We start from the raw sequence: 10,293 nt of genomic DNA, 5'->3' as shown, positions 1-10,293 counted from the left end.
AATCGCCCCGCAGCCGTGTGGCACCACCATTGGCTGTTTGCAGAGCAGCAGTGCCTGCACAGAGCCTTGCAGGGAGTACAGGGCAGGGGGACCTGCAGCAGCCGGCCGGCGTGGGCACTCTCATCTGGGGAAAGACTTTCTGAGAAGCAGAGACGTGCCTGGAGGGCAGCAAGGGGGTGGTTCTCAGGAAAGGTGAGAAGTGTCATGGGTTCTTTATAAAAGCTGCTGAGGATATGTATACAACCAACGATTGTGATCTGTGGACGTTGTGTGGTATCAAAGCTGAATATGATACAACCTGTCAGCTCTGAGAAATATCATAGTCATTGGAAAAACCCTTGGACTGGACTGTGAAGACCAGAGTTGCAGAAGAAAATTAAGTCCTGAACATTGCTCATGTTTTCAGAGGCTAAGCTGTCAGAGGGCCAGCTTACCCAAATAAATGGACAAATACTTGATTGGGCAAACTTTCTCACAATCGTGTCATCACCACCAGCTAGCTTAGGCTTGTTGGATCTCCTTAACCTGGAAAAGGGACCTCTATATAAGGACACAAGTGTTTAATAAATAGCCACATGCCACATCATCTAATCAGTGTTGTTCATGAACGGATGAACAAGATTCTCCCTGTCCCTATCTACCATCCAGCAAAACCTCAGCCAAGGGAGTGGGCTTGATGTAATCAGTGGGGAAAGAAGACCCTATTCAGACTGACTCTAGTCTGGCACTGAGAAGACACGTGAAAGATCTGAATGGACCTCTCTGAAAGGACATTAGAGGAGAATAAGCTTACTCTGTAGAATAAGTGGGACACTGCTCTGGTGTTCTTTTCACTCGTTTGGCTAGGTAGGGTTGATCAGGTGCTGGGCACAACTAGACAAACATAGTGACCTGTTCATACATGGCCAGTTAAACTCTTTTTCCCTCAAGTTTCTTTCTCTCCAGTCCACTCTGATCCCTTTCCCCACCTTTGGTCCTTCTCCTGAAGATCTCTTAAAGTCTCACACATTCCCAAAGCCCCCTTAAGGTTCTGCACAGTTCCCAAATGCTCTTGTCCTGCTTCCCACGATAAATCCTCTCTCCCTTTATGCAATAAACGCTTCAGTCCACAAGGCTTTCAAGGAGAGTCCTCGGGTGGACTCACCTTGGAAGAAACACTCCCTCCAAGGCCCCAGGGACAATGGGATAGTCGCTCTCCTTGGATGGCCTTAAGAATATCCAAGTCAGGGTGCTCCTTTGCACTGAGCAGGTAACTGGCATTTCTCTGCCATCACTGTTCTTCTGTTCTTTGTATTTACGGTGACTAACCTTCAAACACATGAACTAACAGTTTAGACAAATGTTTGGCCCATTCCTTCTGTAACTGTTAACAAGCCACATAAACTAGATGCAGAGGACGCACTGTGCAGCTCCAGGCACAGTGTAATCTGCTTTTCCATAAAATGTATTCTTATGAAAAAGAGACACTGGTGAAGGTTGAACAATAAGAAAACAGAAGTAAATAGGAGAAGACAGGAGGCTGCTTGTTGGCAAGCCTGTCCCACCCCTTGCAGCTGACTTCCTAAGAAAAAAATGGATCTCATTTTGCTCCTGTTGCAGATGACTACATTAATCAATGCAGATACCTCACAGTAAAAATCAAACGAACAAACAAAGAGCTACTCTGAGGCTAGTGGCTAGTAGAACTACATGTGGAGCTAGCTGCAGATTTTAGGTAGATACATATAGTAGTGTAAACGAGGAAAGAGAAAGCAGGAAGGTAGGAGTAAAGAAATCACACCACCCTCCTGCAGAGGGTACTCTTAGAACCACAGCGAAGATAATTTTGGGATTAAGGGAGAGATTCAATTTGAGATTAAGGCACCTACATTTGAGGTTCCAAACGTACATTCCTCCCTGTGAGACAAATGCCTAAACATCAGTTTCAACCACTGTGGATCTAGGCGATGGAGGTGGAATTCCGTTGCCTAAACACAAGTGTCGAGCACCATCTCAGATGCCCTGGGCTATCTGACAGCCATACAGGGCTGGTGGATCTGGCACAGGATCTAAATCTTTCTGGAGCAGCAGAGAGATACCAGCTGAGATACCCAGAGTATTTCAGGTGACATAACATACTTCTCTGTACATGGCCAAATGAATCCCACAGAAACAACTAAATCCCTCCTTATCTGTTGGCTTTAGGATAAGATGAACCATACCCTGGCTTCTCTTGACAGCTCTGACTGGAAGTGGGATTCGGCTGCCTTAAAAAAGAAAGAAAGAAAAATAAAGAATCGAGTGACATTTGAGAGTAAATCACTGTAATAAAGGTGTTTTTTTGGAAGTATCACTCTCTGGAGCCGCTTCTCTTTTCCAGCTGGATGTATAGGAGTGGCAGTTCCACCAACATATATTCATCTTTATGCACTGATATTGCCCAAGATAGGAGACATAAGACCATATCCAGTATGTAGGGTTTTTCTGAAGGGGCCCAGGCTGTTGGCAGTGAAAAGCAGATTTCTGCACAACACATTCTTGAGCCAAAAGTGCCTCTGATTGCATTTCCCATTGCCTCCTACCCCACACATGCTGCAAGGCAGAACATTTTTTGCACTAGTAGCTGTCTGGAGAAAAGTCTTCTCTTTAGGGCACATTTCACCTCCACATTCCTCAGGGTGTAGATCAAAGGATTGAGGACCGATGTGACAACATTATACATGAGGGTGGCTATCATGTCCTGCCTGGGTGAACTTCCCGAGGAAGGTGGCACATAATTAAAAATAACAGGGACGTAGAGTAAGACCACTACTGTGAGATGGGAGACACAAGTGGAGAAGGATTTCCTCCTTCCCTCCTTGGACTGGACTTTCATCCAGAGGAAGGAAAATATGTACAGGTAAGAGGAGAGTGTGAAGACAAAGGGGCCTATCACAATACTCCCAGTGATGATGTTGAGAAGGCTCAGGTTAATCTGGTTGCTATCGCAGGCCAGCCTCACCACAGGCTTGATGTCACAGAAGAAGTGGTGGATGTGGTTGGGGCCACAGAAATGCAGCTGGGAGGTCATGACTGTGTGCATCAGAGCATGAAGGAAGGCAGCAGTCCAAGTAGCTGCAGCCAGCAGCAGGCAGGCCCATGGACTCATGATCAGGGTGTAGCGCAGGGGGTTGCAGATGGCCACACAGCGGTCATAGGCCATGACAGCCAGAAGCAAAGCTTCACTACTTCCCAGGAAGTGGAAGAAGTGGAGCTGGCTTAGGCAGCCAGTGTAAGAAATGCTCTGGCACCCTGAGAGGAAGCCAGCCAGCATCTTGGGTATGGTTACTGTGGAGTAGAAAATATCCTGGCAGGAGAGGTTGCAGAGGAAAAAGTACATGGGGGTATGGAGCCGGGGTTCACATACCACTACAGTCATGATTGCTGTATTCCCCAGCAGGCTGCACAGGTACAGCAGTAAAAATAGCATGAACAGGAATTGTTGTAGCCCTTGAAGATTGCTCAGGCCAAGGAGGATGAACTTCCTCACCTCTGTCTGGTTATCCATCCCTGCAGGGAAAGAGAAAATAACTTGGCAGTAACTTGCTGTCTTCTGTCCTGAGCTGTTATTTCCTTTTCCCAGAGTCCTCTTCCGTAAGGTGTATCATCAGCTGATGCTGCCTCAGGAATGGAAGAGATCAGCTACTGAGTCTGGAAAAGTGACTCAAAAGAATTCCTTGATTTTCCACCCCAGCTGTTTCAACAAATAATAGAAAATGTGGTAGCCTAGATGGTCAATACCACCGTTGAAACTGCCACCTGTGTGCCAGCTCACTGAAAAGAATGGCATATTTGAGAATAATGAGGAAAGAAAATTATGAGGGAGGTAGGGAGGGAGAGAGGGAGCAGGAAAAAAAGGAAGTGGGGAACGAAGGGAGGAAGGAAGGATGAAGGAAGGAAGGACGGCTGGCTGGTTACCTAATTTTTAAGCAACGATCATTCTGAAATCCTATGTTTTCTTCTTTTTTTTTCTAATTCAGAAAAGGTTTTCTAATCATTTTCTTCATTCCAAATCCTAGCTGAATATACTGAATCTTTCCCAAAGCTGAAGTATTATTGTAGTTTAGTAGATCATATAACATACCACTCTCAAAGAAAATTAATGCAGACTGTTCAGTGGTGTCAGGAAACCTTTATATAGTACTCCCTTTCACTGAAACAATCACATTTCTTTCCAGTAAAGGAAATTTTCTCTCTCTCTGGTAACTTCTCTTGGGATCAAGCCTCTGAGCCTTATGGGACTTCATTTCAGAAAACATGAAGGCATAGCATTTCAGGGACGCAGAAAGCTCATGACGCTCATGGGGTCAGCTCATGGGGAGTTGAACTGATTGCTGATTATTTGTACGGCAAGCTCTCACAAGCAGGAGAACGTTGTAGAATCAAAAGCCATTTATTGAAATACGCAAGGTTATAGCATATAATTCTCAGGGAGACCAATGGGGAATTTGCCAAGAAGGGTTTTATATGTTTTTGTAGTTTCCAAGCATAATACATTGAATATGTATCATAGCTTCATTTGATCTGCTGCAACTAAACAGCTGAACTTTGCCTCTGACTTAACATCTTTTGCTCCCTTTATACTCCACAAAAATCTTAAAACTCTCACTTTTCTTTTAACTTCTGAAGATGGAGATTGAACAAACTATGATAATTTTCAAGGGCTCCAAATATCTGTCTCATTGTCCTCTGTGCAAGCTCTATTTGCTGTGAGCAATGGCACCTGAAATCCACACCAAAGTGCCCATCTGCCTGATTGAGAACATGCAGAGGTGGGAGTTGGTTGTGCAGCAGAAGATACTGCATGCAGATGCCGTCATAGTTCATGCAGCCTGTGGTGGTGGCCATCACAGGGCTGTACTGAACTGGCAGGTCCCACCTCATGACCAGGCAGGGTTGTGAGAGGATGGGAGAGGTGGTGAGCTGCCCAGGTACCAGCCCCTGGCAGCCAAGATGCCTTGGTTTTCCTGCTCTCTATCTAACACTACTGAGCCCCTTGTGTCCTCTCCACAGGTTTCTCTCTGGTCTTCGCCATGCAGTCCTACACCAAAGCTATCTGGATGTGCTGTGCTCCTCACCCGTGCTGGCCTGGACACACTGTGGTGCTGCCAGACACTGAAGGGCTGAGTGACATGGGGAAAGTGTGGAAGAAGCAGAGACTTCCTTTTGTGTGAACAGAACACTGTGGAAGCTCTCAAGGACCCAGCCATGTGGCAGGACTCAAGGTGTTCTCATTGCCTGTGCCGGTATGCCAGGAAGGATGTGGCAGGACATCCTGCACCTGTGGGGCAGGAGGCCAGTGTAGAACTACATGGATAAAGTCTTCTGGTGCATGAAGTCCTACCTGGCATTTTTCACCTTTGCCTTTGACTGTCAGAGCCCTCATTCTGCCTGGGATCCTGGCTGTCTGCAGGGTACTGGAGGAAGTCTGTGGCTGGGGCCATGCTGGTTGGTGAGACATCATGTCTTCACAGCCACGCTCCCTCTCATTCTGGATCTGTGATTACTCAGCAGCCGTTAGGCTGGTGGGCCTTTTGAAATCTAGTGCCTTGCAGGCTTGCAGTGCCTTTTGAACTGGAGCTGTCTCTGTGGTGCTGACAGCCAGAGGAGCTAGGAGAAGGCTCCTGAGGTTGACAAGTTGCCAGATTCCTCAGCACTTTCTAGTAATCAGAAGCCTGTGGGACTCTGAGAGTTAAGGGTTGAGGACAAGGTGGCTATAGGAAGACGTGGTGATGTTATGTGTGTGAATCTCTCCAAAAAGCTGTCCCTGCCATGGCCCATGGTTGGACATTTAAGGCCTGGGAATTTAGAGCTTTGCCCACTCTTAGGGGTCTTGCACAGAGTTTCTTGGTATGAGCCAAGGTTGTTCCAGAGCAACGCATGGATCTCTGAGCTAGCCATAGTGCTGTCCAGTGCTCTGGTCTATAACAGCAAGGGCACCATCAACCAGCAGGCCATGGGCCAGCTGCAGTATCCTCAGCAGGGCAGCAGCACCAGAGAGACCTCCTCTCTCTAAGCGTTAGCTTAGGGGTTTGCATATCCCAGGTCCTCAAATGGCTGCTTTCTTTGGGGAGATCAGAGCCTCCTGGTGGGGCACAGTGACACAGGACCTCAGGGATCCTGTGCCCTACACCTCAGGGCTGAGGGTTTCAGCCCTACTTCTGCTGGTGACTCCAGGCTGTTCTCTGTCCCTGCAGAATCTCCACTTCTCCTTATTAAGTGCTGATGGGTGGAAAGGGTAGAGTGCGCTGGCTTGAGGATCCAGGGTCTCTATTTCCTTAGCCAGCTCCCCAGCTATGTGACAAAGCTGATGGAGAATGTAAAGGTGAAAGCAACTCCTAGGGGGAGTGGAGATGAGCTGGAGGAGTCAGACAAAGTTTTCTAGTTCTTCCTATCCTTTCTCTGGGCTGTGCAGGACTTCACATTGTAACTGAAGGTGGATGGGAAGGAAATCTCAGAAGACAAGTACCTAGAGAATGTGCTGAAATTAAAGCCCGGTAGAGGAATGGCGCTGTGCTCAGTGCTGTGCTTCAGGAAGGGCAAGATGTGTCCAGCTCTGGACAGCTGCGTTTCAGCATAAGACAACAAAAGCCTAAGCCCTGTGAGCTTGCTCCCTAGCCTGCCTCCACAGGTAGCAGCCAGGAAACCCAGTTCTATAACCATTCCCAGGAATGCATTCACCAGTTCTCCCCACACCAGAAGTGCCACGCTTGGAGGAGCATCATGACAGTGAGATTGAGCCTGAATTCCAGGAGCAGATGGTGAAATTATGCAGCCACATCTGGGAGAAGTTTACACCCAAGACCATCCATGGTGACAACACAGTAGTAATGGGGAGCTGTGAGTGCCAAGGTCCAGAAGGTCAGAGCTGGCTAGTTGCTCTTGGGACTGTGCCTGAGGAAGGCTCAAATACATGGTCAGATGACGCAGGTGGGAAATGGAAGAGCTTTTCCAGCGGCTGCTGTACTTGCTTCTTCATTTAGAGCCACTTCTCTTCCATTTCCCCTCACTGTACCCATTCTTGCTGCTCTGTCCCTTGCTGCTCTTGCAGTCTGAGCCACTGTGCTTCACCACTCCCAGCTGATCGGAGCTGAGGACGGTCTTCAGGGCACCTTCATTCCTCAGGAAAGGCACCCCTTGAAGGATAGCATGGGGACCAGCATGTGACTGAGTCTTGCTTCACGGGAACTAGAGAGTGACAGAGACCTCCTCATCTACTAGTGACAAACTGCTAGAAAGATCTCAGCCCCATGGGAGTATACTATCATGCCCGGAGACCTCTTACCTATCCTAGAGGATCTGGGTCAGGAGGGACATCTGGAGATCTATACTCAAACCCCTGCTCTGAGCATGGCTAACTTCCCAGGTAGATTACGTTGGCCAGTACTTTGTCCAGGCAAGGTCTGAAAATCTCTGGGCCCTTGCACCCCTACTGCTCCACTCTCATGGTGACAGCTTTTTCCCTAATACCCAGCTGAAATTTCCCTTGATGCTACTTGTGCCATTGTGCCTGTTGCACCTTCTTCTTCTGTTCCTCTGGCCTGCTCCGAGCACCTACATTGGACCGAGCAGAGATAGGCACTGCTTGTTCCTACCTGGGGTCAGAGGATGGCACATGGAGACTCATCTTTACCCAGCGCAGAGGGACTGTGGAGGTGCCCATGGGCTGACAAAAGAGCAGAACAGGGCAGAGGGAAGAAAGAAGGTCTCCAACAGCTCCTTGCCAAACCCCAGGCAGGGAAAAACTCATTGGAAAGCAGTCCTTAAAGAAGACTATGAAGTAGAAGGGAATGCACTGGTGAGCTGCCTGCTCTTGCACACCTAGACACTGCATATGGTCTGTGCGCACTCTAAATAACGATGCCTGTGGTTTCTATCAGCACATCCCAGACACCCCATGACCCACAGGGAGTCCCTATGCCAACTGTCAGGGACTATTCTGGCTTCAGAGGGGCTGCTGGAGAGCACTGGGGCTGGGGCTGCTCACCCTGCACCTCCCATCCCAGGGTGCCTCTGGGCTCCTGAGAGGTGTTGCAATGGCCGGGAGGGAGAGCCTGTTCTACACCAGTGCAAGGCACTGGGACAGTGCTGCTTATGATCCCAGTAAGAAAAGCACTCAGATTCTGTAAGGTGTTGCTTAAAATACCATTTATTGGAGCTAACACAAGAAGGAAAAAGAGGATAGGTAATATTAGATCCCCTCAGATGCTGGGAACCCCAAGCTGCGTAGCACTGTACCTCTTCTGTATCATCAGCAAACTTGCTGAGGAGGCACTCAGTCCCTTCCTCGAGGTCATTGATGAACAAGACTGGACCCAGTACTGACCCCTAGGGGACACTGCTATCTACAGGCCTCCAACTGATCACAACCCTCTGAGCTCTGTCATACAACCAGTGGCAGACCACCCCATCATCTATGTATCGAATCTGTAGTTCATCAGGTTGTCTATGAGGATAGTATGGAAGACAGTGTTGAAAGTCTTGCTGAAGTCAAGGTAGGCAGCATCCACTGCTCTCCCCTCCTCTACACAGCCAGTCACTCCATAATAGAAGGCTATCATCAGGCTGGTTAAGCATGATTTCCCCTTGGTGAATGCAGGCTGACTACTCCTGATCACCTTCTTATGCTTCATGTGTTCGCAAATAGTTTCCAGGAAGATTTGCTCTGTCACCTTCCCAGGGATCGAGGAGAAGCTGACTAGCCTATAGCTCCCCTGATCCTCATCCTTGAATGTCAGAGAGACATTTGCTTTTTCCAGGACCTGCCCTGACTGCCAGGACCTTTCAAAGATGATGGAGAGTGGCCTAGCAAGGATGTCTGTCAGCTTCCTCGGCATTCATGGATGCATCTCATCAGGTCCCATAACTTCAAATTGTTCAGATCTTCTCCAATCTGATCCCCCTCCACCAACAGTAAATCTTCACTGCTCATATTCCCATGAGTCTCAGGGACCTGAGACTCCTGAAGCCATGTCTTATCAGGAAAGACTGAGACAAAGAAGGCACTGTAAACCTTTGCCTTTTCCATGCCCTTTGTTACCATGTCCCCTGCCCCATTCCTCACTGGGCCCACACCTCGTAAGCCAGCCTACGAGAAACTGGGAATCGCTCACGAAGACAGAAGGCAGCCTATGACTGGTAAAATACTATACTTTGAACCAATTTCATCAGTGCCTCTTTGATCTCTTTGTTCCTCATGCTGTAGATGACAGGGTTCAGTGTTGGAGGCACCACTGAGTACAGAACGGCCACCACTAGCTCCAGAGCTGGGGAGGAGATGCATGGGGGCTTTAGGTAGGCAAACACTGCAGTGATGACAAACAGGGAGACCACAGTGAGGTGCGGGAGGCACATGGAAAAGGCTTTGTGCCAGCCCTGCTCAGAGGGGATCCTCAGCACGACCCTGAAGATCTGCACGTAGGACAGCACGATGAACACGAAACACCCACAAGCTACACAAAAGCTAACCACGGTAACCCCGGCTTTCCTGAAGTAGGAGTCAGAGCAGGAGAGCCTGAGGAGCTGGGGAATTTCACAGAAAAACTGCTCCACAACATTGCCTTGGCAGAGTGGAATTGAAAATGTGTTTCCAGTATGCAGCACTGCATTGAGAAAACCACTGCCCCGGGCAGCTGCTGCCATTTTGACACAAGTTCTGCTGGCCATGAGTGTCCCATAGTGCAGGGGTCTGCAGATAGCAATGTAGCGGTCATAGGCCATGACAGTGAGAAGATAATATTCTGAAGAAATGAAGAAAAGAAATAGAAAGACCTGAGTAGCACATCCTGAGAAGGAAATGGCCCTTGTGTTCCACAGGGAACTGGCCATGGATCTGGGGACTGTGGTGGAGATGGAACCAAAGTCCAGGATGGACAAATTGAGAAGGAAGAAGTACATGGGGGTGTGGAGGCGGTGGTCGTAGGCTACGGCTGTGATGATGAGGACATTGCCCAGGAGGGCAGCCAGGTAGACACCCAGGAACAGCGAGAAGTGCAATAGCTGCAGCTCCCGTTTGTCTGCGAATGTCAGGAGAAGGAACTCAGTGAGGAAGCTGCTGTTGGACATTATTTCCTCCCTCTGGTCAGTGAGGACTGTCAAAGGAAAAAAAGACACCGAGAAATTACATGGACTTCCATGAGCAAAACACATTCCATTTCATACAGAAGCCCTCCGCATGGCCTCTTTATGCCTCTTGAGCACCTTTTGGCAGTTTCCTACCTTGAACTCCAGTTTGCGCTGGCTGAGCGCATCAGTGCCTTCTGCCCACGAGCAGCA

The 10,293-nt window shown here is 48.6% G+C and overlaps 2 protein-coding genes and 1 pseudogene across 2 annotated transcripts; 1 reads left to right on the top strand and 2 right to left on the bottom strand.

Moving 5' to 3' along the window:
* Positions 1-2,557: 2,557 nt before the first annotated feature.
* On the bottom strand, positions 2,558-3,526 carry LOC134154835 (olfactory receptor 12D1-like). The gene has a single exon (XM_062601481.1). The coding sequence runs from the start codon at positions 3,524-3,526 to the stop codon at positions 2,558-2,560; it is 969 nt and encodes a 322-aa protein (XP_062457465.1).
* A 1,317-nt stretch (positions 3,527-4,843) lies between these two features.
* LOC134154834 (guanylate-binding protein 1-like) lies at positions 4,844-8,727 on the top strand (annotated as a pseudogene).
* A 112-nt stretch (positions 8,728-8,839) lies between these two features.
* LOC134154833 (olfactory receptor 14C36-like) lies at positions 8,840-10,083 on the bottom strand. Its single transcript, XM_062601480.1, has 2 exons — positions 9,487-10,083; positions 8,840-9,106 (listed from the first exon to the last, which is right to left on the bottom strand). The coding sequence occupies exons 1-2, from the start codon at positions 10,081-10,083 to the stop codon at positions 8,840-8,842; spliced, it is 864 nt and encodes a 287-aa protein (XP_062457464.1).
* Positions 10,084-10,293: the final 210 nt, after the last annotated feature.

Source organism: Rhea pennata, unplaced genomic scaffold (assembly GCF_028389875.1).
Source record: "Rhea pennata isolate bPtePen1 unplaced genomic scaffold, bPtePen1.pri scaffold_46, whole genome shotgun sequence".
Classification (NCBI taxonomy): domain Eukaryota; kingdom Metazoa; phylum Chordata; class Aves; order Rheiformes; family Rheidae; genus Rhea; species Rhea pennata.
Note: the sequence above shows the minus strand (reverse complement) of the source record. Positions and strands in the feature narration are given on the sequence as shown.

Coding starts and splice junctions, on each gene's coding strand:
- LOC134154835 (XM_062601481.1), bottom strand. CDS start 3,526: ATGGATAACCAGACAGAGGTGAGGAAGTTCATCCTCCTTGGCCTGAGC.
- LOC134154833 (XM_062601480.1), bottom strand. CDS start 10,083: ATGTCCAACAGCAGCTTCCTCACTGAGTTCCTTCTCCTGACATTCGCA. Junction 9,107..9,486: donor GGAAAGCCGGGGTTACCGTG/GTTAGCTTTTGT, acceptor AGTTTCTCGTAG/GCTGGCTTACGAGGTGTGGG.